This window comes from Anomaloglossus baeobatrachus, chromosome 3 (genome assembly GCF_048569485.1).
Source record: "Anomaloglossus baeobatrachus isolate aAnoBae1 chromosome 3, aAnoBae1.hap1, whole genome shotgun sequence".
Lineage (NCBI taxonomy): Eukaryota > Metazoa > Chordata > Amphibia > Anura > Aromobatidae > Anomaloglossus > Anomaloglossus baeobatrachus.
Genome location: NC_134355.1, coordinates 266,877,223 through 266,891,786, shown reverse-complemented (window position 1 = coordinate 266,891,786; position 14,564 = coordinate 266,877,223). Strand labels below are relative to the sequence as shown.

The 14,564-nt window shown below is 40.1% G+C and overlaps 1 protein-coding gene across 5 annotated transcripts in view; it reads right to left on the bottom strand.

The window, feature by feature from the left end:
- Window positions 1–4,155: 4,155 nt before the first annotated feature.
- Window positions 4,156–14,564, bottom strand: part of NHSL1 (NHS like 1) — a 263,927-nt gene continuing 253,518 nt past the window's right edge. For all 5 annotated transcript variants that reach the window (XM_075339826.1, XM_075339828.1, XM_075339827.1 and 2 more), the window contains 3 exons: window positions 9,672–12,887; window positions 9,330–9,450; window positions 4,156–6,335 (listed from right to left, as the gene is read on the bottom strand). In XM_075339826.1, the coding sequence (XP_075195941.1) occupies window positions 5,624–6,335; window positions 9,330–9,450; window positions 9,672–12,887 (4,049 nt within the window). In that variant the 3' untranslated portion in view covers window positions 4,156–5,623. The remainder of the gene's footprint in view (window positions 6,336–9,329; window positions 9,451–9,671; window positions 12,888–14,564) is intronic.

The following is a 14,564-nucleotide window of genomic DNA, read 5'->3' as shown; positions in this document are numbered from 1 at the left end:
GTGCCAGCTAACCGGCCCACTATTGCAAGCTGAAAGAACAATGAGAGACTGCGGAACCAATGTGACAGCCGCACCGGTAATCGGTGAGTATGAAGCGCTTGCTCCTACCCCCCTTGCGCCGGATTCTGGTTCCCATAGATTATACGGGGATTGCCATCCAGCCAGATACCGGGGATCAATTCCCCGCTAACACTAAGTTGGCAGGGTTTGGTCTGGGAATCCTCCCATCACTGGTGAGAAATGCAGGGACAGAACGCAGGAAGATAAAAAAGAAAGCAGCATGTTCTATCAGAACTATTTGTGACAAATAATTGCAGACAAAAAAACTGCAATGTGCACACAGCAAATCTGAATTCTCATAGACTTTGCTGGAAAGTCCAAAGTCAGAAATGTCTGACAAAACTGCACCAAAAAACACAACAAAAAAATGCAGTGTGTGCATATAGACTTAAGGTTCAACTTCGGTCAAATAATTACAGCAGGTGAAATAAATAGTGAACATGTCACAACCCATCCAATCCACACAGGCATAGAAATCAAACCACAGATGTCTATAAATTTAGTGATGTGTGGTGCAAAAGTGGAGTTTTTCCAAGAGTGGCGGTGTGATTGTGTAAAGTTTGAGGAGTGGAGGCGGAGCTGGGGTGGAGCCTGGGTGGAGTGTCAAGGGGGCCAGAAAATTTGGCCAGTATGGGGCTCTGAAATTCCTAATGGTGGCCTGCATTAAGCTGATGCTATAAGACTATGAAAGCATTTTTTGTGCTTGTAATAATATTTTTAAGCAGTTTGTCAACGGTTTCAGTTTTTCTTTTTTATACAAAAGTCTCCGACAGTGCAAACTTCAACATGACAGAAAAATCTGTGTGGTTCATACGTCCTTCGCAAAGTTTAATCTGCCCAATTTCTACAGTAAGAATCTTCCATGAGGAGTCTAATTTTCAGCTTTGCCAAACATCTGGTCATCTAATGGTTAGACGGAGACCTGGAGAGGTGTACAAACCACAGTATCTTGCACCCACTGTGAAATTTGGTGGAGGATCGGTGATGATCTAGGGATGCTTCAGCAAGGCAGCAATGGGGCAGATTAAACTTTGCGAAGGACGTATGAATCAAGCCACACACAAGGTTATCCTGGAAAAACAGTTGCTTCCTTTTGCTCAGGAACTGTTCCCCAACTCGGTGGACTGTTTTTTCCAGCAGGACAATGCGCCATGCCACACAGCTAGGTCAATCAATGAGTGGATGAAGGATCACCACATCAAAACACTGTGATGGCCAGCCCAATCTCCAGACCTGAACCCCATTGAAAACTTCTGGAATGTAATCAAGAGGAAGATGAATAGTCACAATTCATCAAACATAGAAGAACTGCTTACATTTTTGCACCAGGAGTGGCATGAGGTCACCCAAAAGCAGTGTGAAAGACTGGTGGAAAGCATGCCAAGACGCATGAAAGCTGTGATTATAAATCATGGTTATTCCAATATATATTGATTTCTGAACTCTTCCTGAGTTAAAAAAATTATTAGTATTGTTGTTTCTAAATGATTATGAACTTGGGGAGATATATCAGGAGGAGGACATATATGCTACGAAGGGGACAAAAATCAGGGCAGCTTGTGTTTGGGTATAATATACAGAGGGGTAGTGTATGTGAGGGATATTATACAGAGGGACAGCGTGTGTGGGGGGATATTATACAGAAGGGTAGTGTGTGTGTGTGTTGGGGGCATATTATACAGAGAAGCAGTGTGTGGGGGCTATTATACAGAGTAGCAGTGTGAGTCGGAGTATACTATACAGAGGAGCAGTGTGTGTGGAGGATACTATACAAAGGGGCAGTGTGTGGGGGATACTATATAAAGGAGCAGTGTGTGTGGGGGATATTATACAGAGGAACAGTGTGTGTGGGGGGATATTATACAGGAGGAGCAGTAGGTGTGTGTGGGTGGATATTATACAGAGGAGCAGTGTGTGTGGATGGATACTACACAGAGGAGCAGTGTGTGTGTGTGTGTGTGTGGCACGGATACTATACAGAGGAGCAATTTGTGTGGAGGGATATTATACAGAGGAGCAGTGTGTGTGAGGGATATTATTCAGAAAGGCAGTGTGTAGGAGAAATATTACACAAAGGGGTATTGTCTGGGAGTATATTATACAGACATTATACATACACGTTTTTCCAAGAGTGGCGGTGAGACTGTGGAAGGTTTGAGGAGTGGAGGCAGAGCTGGGGTAGAGCTTGGCAGAGTCTCAAGGGGACCGGAAAATTTTGCTAGTATGGGGACCTGAAATTCCTAGTTGAACAAGACATTTGTCCATCAATTGCAACCTTTCTCGTACCCAATTTGACTTGGGATAGTAAAACAGTCTCTGGCCGACTCTTGACAACTTTATCTTACATAAATTGGACTGTTTTCTATGTTCAGTTATACTTCATTCATGTGTGCATTTTTGAATTTTATCATTGTATCTGCCATTGTAAGGGCAGACACCAAAAACAGAAAGGCCCGTGTGAAAGAGCAGCTTCTATATTTCTAACTGGTAATAGACAGTGGGATCTAGCCACATACAATCAAATTTATAGCTGTCCAGAAAATCCATCACCAGTGCACCAATTCATCAGTAAGGCTGGAGTCACACTAGCGTGTGAAGCGCACGAGGATTGCATGGCATCGCCCGGACTGGCCGCTGGCTCTCCTGACAGGAGCGCGTCAGTTGCACAGAAATACAAGCTGACCCACTTCTGTCAGGAGAGCCAGCAGCTAGTCTGGGAAATGCGAGTCTCACGCAAGGGTGACTTTAGCCTAACTGAAATATGGTTGGTAATGGGTATATCTTTTTCCTAGTTCTGTCACAGCCAACCACTTGTGATGTCACCTGACTGAAGTATAGTTGTGATATCCCAGTAGCTCACTTCATTACAACCTACTTGTGATATCACTTGAGGAAACTGAACTTAAATATACTTTTGATGTCAAAGTCGCTTACCTGCAAAAAGGTGACCGATGTGTTTGTGGCTAACACAACCTTATGATGTCCCAGCAGTCTACCTCGTCTTAAAGCTCAATAGAGGAAGACACCAAAGACATAGCCTCATAACATTTTTTATGTCTAAGGCTACATGCGCACGCTGCGTTTTTGGCTGCAGTTTTGTTTTCAGAACTTTCTGACATTTGACTTCCCAGCAAAGTCTATGAGAAGTCAGATTTGCTATGTGCACATTGCAGTTTGTCAGCTTTTTTTGGTCAAAAGTTTGTGACAAAAAAAATGCAGCATGTTCATTCTTTCTGCGTTTTTGTCAACATTTGTCACAAAAACCCAGCAAAAACGCATGTTGTGAAAAACGCACCAAAAATGCACCTACAATTACAAGCATTTTTTGTGACATCTCCAGGCTCTCTCTGACAAGGTGGATTTTTGGCTGCATTTTGGCTGCAGTTTTGGCTACAGTTTGTGAACACAAAAAGATGCAGCGAGCGCATGTAGCCTTAGGCTACATGCGCACGCTGCATATTTTTGTGTTCACAAACTGCAGCCAAAACTGCACATTGTCAGAGAAAGTCTGGAAATGTCACTAAAAATGCTTGTAATTGTGTTTTTGCTGCGATTTTGGCAACTGCGATTTTGATGCGTTTTTGTGACAAATGTTGACAAAAACGCAGGAACAATGAACATGATGCATCTTTTTTGTCACAAACGTTTGACAAAACGCTAACAAAACTGCAGTCAAAAACGCAGCAAAAAAACGCAGCGCGCATGTAGCCTTACTTTAATTAACGACAGTGGGATGCTAACTATATAACCTCATATATTGTTGTATAGAAAACTTACCAGTGTGTGGATAAATGAGTGATGATCTAGTAGACCTATGATCTTATACACAGTATAAAACACTTTTTCAGGTAGCAGTAAGCCTCTTTTTCTGATTACTCTCTGTGAGGATGCACATATTGCACATTTGGTATGATATTCTACATCTCATGATGGAGTGGTTAAGTTAGGAAATGCCCTAACTGTAAAGAATCCTTTCCTATCATTATGTGGGAATTGCCTCTCCTTAACAGAAAATCAATAGAACATGCTGGTCACCCGGATAATATTCATGATAATTAGACATCAAAACAAATAACAACAAACTCAATATCCTTTCAGCCATGCTTTATTTGAAGCATAGTCACAGCATTGTCTTAATAAGTTGAAGGCCCCTGAATGCTTACAGTATTACCAAGGAAAGGAGTCACAGCCACATTTCACAGAAGTACTAAAATAAATTAACTCGTGTTTGCTGCAGGAGGTTAGTAATACCATCATTTAACCTCCTCCAGCAGCATAAGGGTTAACTACACGTTCTGTTTAATCTAAAATGTTCAAAAATGTACAAATTTTAAATGTGGATTAAAAAGTGAAGTTTTAAAAGTTCTAATATATACAAATAATATAAAAACTACACGATACATCAAAATGATGCTATAAAACAGTAAAAAACAAACTCAGTTTGTCCAAATTGGAAAACGCCTTTTTTTTTTTTCCTTTTTTTTTCTAACAAGTAAAAACTGTTAAGAAATTGTAAAGGCATAATCGTATTTGAAAACTATAAAGAAAGTAGAAATTATTCTTTGGTAACCAAAAATGTAGCAGTTTTAGATACGAAAGACCAGTGGTGATCACTTGTTAAAATGTATGTCCAGTGGAAATATAGAAAGTTTACACAAATCGCTCTGTAGTGCAAGTTCATAGTCTGAGAAAAAAAACGTATTGTCGCCAAAGAAACTTAAACTATGGCTGCACTGCGTGAGGATGGTGGTGGCTGCAGCATAATGCGCTGCAGGTGCTACCAGGTAGAAGAAGGCACCTTTGTAGCATGACGGCACTATGCATATACCTTTAGTTGTGGGGTCCACTGCAATCTGCAGGCTTTATGGTTTTCTGTAACAGCCATAAAAGCCTTTTCTAAGACATATCTCATTCGTAAGATGCTTTATAACGTGATGGGCATGTAGTGGAAACTTCAGTGCCTTTTAGTGTTGCATGAAGCTCTACATAGGAGAAACTTGGGCTTGTACCGCTGCACAGCAGCTTAAAATACACAAGACATGTGACTCGACTATATAAGGAATAATAAAGAAAACGTAAACGGGAGAACAGTACCAGAGAAATCACAATTCAGCAACTTGAATGGTTTAGTATGACAAGCTGTCCACCAGCCCACCTAGTGCCCTCCAGGGCAAGCCATGCCAGCAGTGCATGTATGACCCATAATACCCTGTTTAGTAGATGTCACTAAGCTTCATGCTTCTAATGCTAGACAGCCCAAGTTACTATCGTGTGCCTGGCCACTTTCCTTTCTGCAATACCTCTTCTCAAGTTCAGCTCCTATCTAGGCACAGGAATGATTCTTCCTTCATACTTTTGGTTCCAACACTCCGTGTTTCGCAGGCACTGCATACTCCTCAACCCTGCTAAAGCCTACCTCAGAGACTGCAGCGCTAAAGCATTTAATATACAAATATCAAGGGCACGGCAATGAGCAACATCTCTGTTGTGGTCATAGTTATCTCACTGCTTCCATAGAGGTGGCTTGATATATATCATGAAGCTCCTTTTCTCATAGTTTTTTTTAGCTTTTTTCTTCTACAGAGCCATTGTGTTTGCGTGGACATACTTCCATAAATCTGTTCATCAAGTCTATATGTACTTTAGTGCTAGTAATGTCGACACCTAAAGAGTCATTCAGTGAAGAAGCCGTTCTTTGAAACCGGTCTACACTCATTGTGCATCTCAGTGGCGCCTTGGCATAACTGTTTTCTAGAAGATCAGAAGTTTCTCCTTCTCCCTCAGAAATAACCGTCATAGGACTGCTCTGGAGACGGCTCCGGACGTTGTACTTGCTGCTGGCGGCTGAGGGTGGAGTTCTGGAACGGCTGTATCTTGGTCCACAAAGCGACATGCTCCTTGGCATCAATCCCTCGATCTTAGCCCATTCCTCTTGTGCTTTCCTGTTTTTATTTGGGGATGTCAATGTTGGACTATCAGGCAGGTCCAGGGAGGAGTCAGATTGTGACCTCTGAAACCTAGGGTCAGTGTGCTTTAGCATTTCTGCGGCAGACATACGTGAACCACTCTCAGACCGGCTTCCTTTTTTCAGTAACAGAGCTTTGAAGTTGTCGCTGCTTGTACTGGACTTTCGGATGCTTCTTTGGATTGCTCCTGGCTGTTTAAATGAGCTAACATTCGGGAAACTCCCCGTTGGAGTGACAGGTGGTGAAGGCGAATGGTTTCTGCAGCGATCATCATCAGAATCTTTGCGGCCAAGAACCTTTCTTTTGGATCTATAATTAGGAAGATAATGCAATTAATAGAAATATTTAGCACTGCACACACTGCTATTTACAGGAGAGGTCATAATTATTTCCCAAAATGTACTGGATCTATTTTAAAATTGTATGTTAAAAGTGCAGCTCAACTTAGCGAGATACAAGCCTCCTGTATGTAAAATGCTGTGGGGCGGATTTACCATTTAAAAATGTGCCTGATCTTTAGTACTCATTTCTTGGAGGTTAGGGGACATCAAATTGTGGCTTAATTTGAAAGAATACATGCCTTCAGATGAGCAAAGCAGTATTAAATGGTCTAACCAAGAGGAAATTAAACATGAGTATCTCAAGGTGCGCCAAATTTTATAATCCAGTAGGAGCCACTACAATAAATTTGGTGGATCTAGTCTAAAACCAAATTTTCTAAATTTAAAGCATAATCGTCGTTGTACTTGTTATTTCATAAAATAATAATACACATAAGATATATTACAAAGTTATTTTCATCAGACAAATCTGTTTTTTTCCTCCTGGACTGATCTTTCACACTGAACACAGAGGTAACACTATAAAAACTGTATTCAGTGAATGCAGATTTTCTCATTACTTAAGAGATTATAATTGATACTTTTAAAAATTCTATGAATAAGGGAGGAGATTAGGAGAGAGGAGCAAAAAGCAGACATAGATATTCTGCTGCAAGTTCTCCTCAATATGCTTCATAGGTTTTATCAGTGAATTGAGAATTCTGAGAATGAAAGATCAGTCCAGGAGAATTACAAAAGCAGATTGATTTCTTTAAAAAGATATGAAAGTTGTGTATTCTCACGTATACTTTTGATTTCTGAAAATATAAAAATTAAAATGATGGTCACTCTTAAGACAATAATAATTAATATCTGTATTCCTAAACAAGGTGGGGAGCTGGTAATCAGTAAAATGGATATTATTAAATTTTAGGAAACACTTGTTTATTAAAAGGGGTTGTATGAACATCTATTCTAGAGAATAAGCGCTGATCTGCAGTTCTCGTCAGCGGTAATGAATGGGGCAGCGCTGTTCAACTTTTACATCTGGCCCCCACCTGAGCTAAGAACAGCTGATCAGTGGTAGTCTCAGCAATCAAACCCCAACTGATCTAACACTGATCTATTTTTATCACCAAGTACATAGGATTTTAGTATGAGGGAGCATAGAAAATATGTACAATATATATCAGGTTTTAACACTAGGTGGCAGTAGCACCTTAAGCTATTCTAGATGCCCACAACAGTGGCCTGACTAAAAAATAAAAAGGATAGTGCATCTTCTCAACAAAGTTTTACATCCTATCCTCTGTAGAATCTAAAGCTTAGGAAAACTTCCACTCTACGTTAATAGACCAGTGGTGGACATATCATTGGTGCAACCTGTGCAGCCGCCCAAGAGGGGCCCATTCCTACCTCCAAGGCAGGTGGTATTGCACATTAAGATGAGCCATTAGATTGCAAAAGGCCCATATACAGTATATTGTTCTTGTACAGGTACCCTCTTCTGTGTCCGTCATCATGTAGCATTGAAAAAACAATATTTGTCATCAGCTTTCACAATACAAATTATATACATGGGTAAAATTGTATTCTTAAGACAAGATGAGGCTGGTGTACTTTAGAAATCTATGACTGAGTACAATTAGTCTATTTTTTTTTTAATGTTTGCACCAAAATGTAAAAATAACTTTGCTATGAGTCTAACTCTGGATGAAGAGCAGGTCACATACATACCTCTAAATAAATTTGGTGTACAAATACTCAAAAATGTATCCACAAATATATAAATGTTTACATAGACAAAGTAGTATGCAGTGTTCTCCCTGAACTGCACATTTAACATACAGATCTATGTATTTGACCAGACTGAAGCAGATCAAAATACCAATCGCCATCTTTGATCTAAGAGATGGGCGGCATCTGAATCGACATGTAAAAGCTTTTCACAGTCAAAACATGATGATTAATGAGAGGTAATGTTCTCCAAATGTATAGCTAGTAGAGGGATACAAGTCCACAATGTCGTAACATAAGGGGGTTTTCAATGATGTTGGAATGAATTAGACATACAGTAATCCAACATTGGTCGTACACAGAGATACATGGGTCCTGTGTACGGTTCTACTTGCCAAGTTCTGCCATGCTTGCCATGAGGCACTGGCGTTGAGGCTCTGTTTCCAACTGCGTTATACAACCAGCAGAGCGTAGAGGGGGGTATTGAAAGGGGGGATATTGAAGGAGGGGAATTTAGCAGGTAAAAAAAAATAAGAGAAAAAGAGAGATGTCCAATGAATATTTTTACATCTTGTTCACACTGTGCACAAAACATTATCCAATTAGGGAAAAGTAATCATAAATGTGAGTAGAATTTATGGAAAATGACAGTCATGTAAAAGATATGGCTGAAAAAAATAGCTGGATCTTGCTTTTCGAGCTGCAGATCAGACCAAATAACAGCAAGTACCCACACCAATTTTTTTTTAAATATATAAAATATGAAAGCTCTCCTAGAATTTATAATAAATTATCTAAAAAGTCAACGCATTCAGTAGTAATGATATTTACAGGTGATGCATTTAATCTATCCCCTACATATGTGTACATAATATCTCAGTAGGTGATTAAAAACTATTTTGGGGAAATTGATAAACCTTAAAATGATTTTAATGCTGCTATGTAAAAGAAAAAATGAGGTCACTTATGGTAGAAAACTTTCTACAATCAAGACAACTTTAATGAACGTCAAACTTTTAATTTCTAAATTTGCATTTTGTGTAACACAGATGCATTAACAGCCGGTGAAAGGTCAGACATTTGTTTGTATAGAAACAATTTGACAAAATTACAAAAACTACATATTAAGAAACATAACGATTGAGAACCTGTATGGCTGTCTTACAAAAATTATTTAAGTTCTGTCACGTTTTATAAATGGACAGTGATAACTGAAAATGGAGGTAAAGCATAAAAGGAAAATTACCTATGGATGGCTGCAAACAGGTCCTCAGTGGTCCTAGGTCTGGTCGGAGTTGCTACATCTCCATTGCCATCTATGGAATCAGTACGAGGTGAACTCGCATCTTGTGTCTCAAATACATCAGCTACATTAGAACAAAGAAAACAGAAAACTTGTTGAGAATCTTATATAAAAGTCTGGAATGGAGTGAAAAAAAAAAACACAAAAAAAACTTGGTGGGCCACAGTGATACATTGTAAATCTATGCGCACACAATGGCAATAGATCGCTAACAGTAACTGCAAGTATGTTATCATGTAAGGTAAGGTATTAGAAAGGTTGGAGATAAAAGGGGACTTCTCTTACCAGTTTCTTCCTCCTGTGAGGTCTTTTGGTCACAGTTGCCTCTCTCTGTCTTGTTATCTGAAATAAGAGCCTCTTCAGACATTGTGGCCCAAAAGTCTTCTTTCTGGTGATCTGAAGTTTCCAAAACTGGGGATTGTCTAAAAAATGTATTCATTTCTTCAACTTTGCAAGGAGACAAACTAGCTACCCTGGCTTGGCAAGCCACAACAGCAGCCTCCTCTGAATTGTTCTCATCAGCTATACGATCATTTACCTTCTTGCAATGTTCGCTTACAGAATCCCTTTCGGAGGGTTTTGGCATGCTTCTCACATTTTCATTGACTTGAGCTATTTTTTCTGCTGCCAAATCAAGCTGCGGAGGTGGAACGATAAGGAACAATTTGGGCTTCTTTGAAACAGGAGGAGGCTTCTTGTTGGGAGATGCATTTGGTGTACTTTGCAAAGTACTTGGTTTCTCTTCTGGAGATGACATTTCGGACAAAACTGTTTTGTCTCCATTGTATGCCGAATTCTGATATTCTTCTTCTCTCCGTTCTAGGCTTGTTGTTTCATCAGTTGTAAATGTATCTGAACAGCTTTGAGAATCGGAGTATTGTAGCTTCTCCCTTGGCAAGTTGAAATTTTTATTTTTTATGACGCTTACGCTTAATCTGGAATCTAGAGAAGCAGATGGCTTTAATGAAGGCCGTGAAAACACGGGTGACGTCTCATCGTGACGTTTGGGATGTAGCACCTGTTCAGTTATTTTTTCACTCTCCAGTTGTGATGATTTCTTAACAGACCTTAACTGTATCATGTGCAGTGCCTGGGCAGTAACAAGAGGAGGGCTTGGCCTTATCAGATCTGGTCTATTAAAATTCCCACCATCCTGTCTTACTTGTGCTAAGGGTACAGTTTTATTTTTCAGTGCTTTTGTGTTCAGTGGTGGGGCAATTAGAGGGGCTTTAGAATGAGGTATAGGCAGGGGAGGAGGGGGTGGAGGACAAGTCATAGGTGCACAATTATTCATTTTAGTACGTGAAACCCACAGATTATCCTCAGTCAACTGAAGCATTGCAGTCTCTGGAGGTGGAGGTGGAAAATGTGGAGATGGTGGCATACAGCCATGATCATCCACATTCATCACAGGTGGAGGGGGTGGGTCAGGTGTAAGTGGTGGAGTTGGAGAAGACGGCAGGACTAGAGTTGCTTTTTTAACGTTCTGCTGTACAGAGTCTGATGTGTTCGAAGAAAGAGATGTTGATGATGAAGAAATGGAAACAGAAGAGATGAGAGATGATCTTCTTTCAGGCACTTTGGGTTTCGGTTTGCCTTTCCCACTTCCTGGTGACATGTTTCTCAATAATAGTGGCACAGGCGTCAGATTGGTTGGTGTGTTTGATTGGCTAGAATACCCACTAGATGGTGATGTCACTCTGCAAGCCTTTTCTGGAGATGCACTGCTCTGTTTGGCAAGTTCTGTATGTATATGTTGACTGACAGTTCTTGCACTGTAATCATTAGCGGATTTGTTAGGCGAGTGAGTTATAGATTTTGGTTGCTCATCTATGTAGTAGCTCCAGTGGTCGGCATACTCAGATTTTATACTACTTGTGTCACTTTGAGATGGTGTAACTGGACAAATTGAGTACATATTGTGAGCGGTGGCAGACATGCTACTACTGCTTGCACTTACTGTACTTTGACTGCGAGAGCGCAATACCCAGGGATCCTCATAGTCACTGCAAGGGCTCTGAGATGGTGAGCCACTACTTTTACTCTTCAAGTTCAGCTGCAGAGACTGCTGGAGAGTAGCAATCAACTTTTCGTTAAGTACCTGTCCATTTGATTGGAGATTTTTCTTATTTGGACGTCTAAGAGAATCGGTTCTAGAAGGAGGAGGAGGAGCCTTTTTAGACTTTCTCAACGATATGCTGCGTGTTAGTGATTTATCACTATAACTTGACGTTTCCTCCATGTTTAGAGCCTCATTCATATCAACAATATTAATGGCACTGTTTCGTGTGTTCTGAAGGCCATTGCGATGGTTCGGATTACCTGGATCTATCCCAGAATCCATGTGCATTGAAGTGTAATAGCCATCATGGTCCACAGAGTAAAGAGAGCTGGAGTCTGCTTTTCTGTCCGAACTGCAGGTGCTCATATTACTAATAGGAGAGCCAGAGAGTGCAGATGAAGCTTTTCTTAGAGGAGCACAGCTATCATTTTCCCTCATTTCGGATGACCACTGGTCAGCACTATTAATGCTGCTGGTTGCGCTACCATTTCTTTGTCGGCCATCAGAGTAGCTTGAATCACTGCGGGTATCACTGTCCTGTGAGGGACTATTAAAGGCATCATTCCTTTTGTAAGATATGGGTTGAGAACCATTTTTCATGTTGTTTGTATTGTTCAGGGATGCTGCGGGATCACTCAGGGAAATTATTGTTATGGCACTAGGGGAGAGTGTATCAGACGTTTGAGAGTGGCGGGCAGAACTACTTTCACTCCAGTTGCCACTAGAGGAGTGGTGATCATCTCTAAGATTGACATGCTCCCTGTGGACACTTTTCTTATGGGAAGATGAGCAGTGGGATATTCCTTTGCTTTCCAGATTTCCAGTGCTCTGTGAGGTATGAATGGCAATAACTTCTGAAGAAGAAGACAGCATAGCATTAGGGATGATACTTGTTGAATATGCAGCATGAGGAGACACCACACATGCTGGATTAGAGAACACTTCTCTTTCAGAACCCCGGACTTCTTGGGACTTTGGCCTCTGTAGTGTGCCAGTTCTAGGATTATTCCTCAGATGAACTACACTTTCATCCACCTGTAATTTGCATAATTGACGAGGCAATGTGATGTAGGTGTCTTGCATATGACTGGAACCATCCAACGTTTGCTCTAGAGATTGTATAGACACTCTTGCCCCTGTTCTTGGCAAGCTTCGGAAATTCAAGTCACCATTCATTCGTGGAGTATATCCAGCAGGGTCACTAAGTGAAGACATGTTTCCTGATGAACTTGACATCAAAGCCGCTATGCCTTGCCCTCTCTGTGCTCTGATTCTTCGGACAGAAGGGGGCACTATCTTTATATCTTCAGTCTGGCAGCTGAAGTCCCTGGTTTCGGATCTTTGCGAAGGAGAGCGGCATGGCTCTAAATCATCCAGTGCATTGTAATTCTCTGGTATGTGCATTGAATGTCCTCTGAAACCTATCTGCCCGACACTTGCTGTTGGATCAAAATATAAATAGTTAGGTCACTTATAAACAGAAAGTTTAATCATTATTTTAAAGACATGCAAAGTATAAGTTTACCTGAACAGTGTACATAGTGATATAATTTACCTATAATTTTGAACTACAGAAAAATAGTAAAACCACTTTGACATGACCATAAAATGGTGTTAAAAATTGGTCTTCTGGGAAAGAGGGAGTCTTTTAAAAGATAATATCAGTTATGAATAATATACAGTATAACTATATGCTTCAGTTATCTAGTACAAAACTAATTATACTAAATTGTAGTCACTTACAGAGCTTCATTGAGCCTGCTACAGATTTAGCGTCTGTACAGTACAAGCTCTGCTGATATGTTTTCTGGAAAGTATATTCTAGTATACAAAAATGTAAATATTCCAAAATGCAATGCAGCAAAGACTATGGATCTAACTTAAACGGTTTCAGGCCTGTTTGTCTACACATGTGACTTATACGGATAACTGTGAATACAACTGTTGATGACAACAGGCAATTTCATCTTAAAATTTTTAATGTGAAAAAAATCTTGCAAAGTTACTCTACATTGCATTTGGACTTGGAAAAAAATAAAAACAAAGAAGATTTAAACATAGCTCAATGGAATTCCACTAACAGTTTTATAACATCGAATCACAAATACAGGCGTATACTGTAATGAAAACTTTTAAAAATTCCAGTACAACTGCATGCTAGGTAAAAAGTTTCCATGTTTTCACAGGTGAGTACAAGTAGATTTTTTTTAATGTTTCAATATATTGTAGCCAGTGTCTAATAGTTTTGATTGGTGAGGTCTCAGTCCTGGAAAACCTAACCGATCTATGGTTTCAAATTCTTCAAGAGACCAAACAGTGGCACTCATCATTTTCATTAACCTTCTGTATTCAGATCAACATCTTCACAAAAATGTAACAGGAGAGGGCGCATGAAAGCTCATGCAACGGCCAACTCGCATACACCCCACCAAAAAAATATAGTAAAAGTCCCCGAGTTCCCTCAATTCTGCTGCGGTTTCCATTTCTGCTGCGTCACTCCATTGCAGAGAAACATTTAATGCTTCTGTAGAGCAGTATGTGAAATCTCTTCTTGTAGTGCAAATGGGCATTTCCTCACAGTCTTTTGTACGGGTGTGCACTCTTACCATCACCAGACACTGTAATCCACAACTTGGCAACTACGGTAATCTAGCAGTCTCAGAAGTTGTCCTCCTGTGATTGGCAGTGTATGTGAGAGAGAAATAAAAAAAAAAAGAAAGACCAGACCACACCACCAGAGAGAACTATGAAGAAACACAGAGTTGAACTGTAAGCAGAGATTTCACAAACTGAGATCCCAAAGCAACAAATCTGAGTATCTCTGCAATGGAAAGGAACAGTGCAAAATGGAACATAAGAGTCTGAATCAGGGGAGGTCAGGGATTTTTACAAGGAATATTACTCTTTTTTTTTTTTTTTTTTTTTTTAATGGCTAACAGGTCCTCAAAAAGTGGATAGGCTCATGGCCAGGATCCCCACATAACAAAACTTATAAGCAGTGGCTACATTGTTTTGAAAAAAAAAATGTAGATGGAGCAGGGCGAATTGCATTTTCTTTATTTCAGACTATTCCGTATAGAATCTCTAGTGACTCACTTATAAATTGATAGAAAATT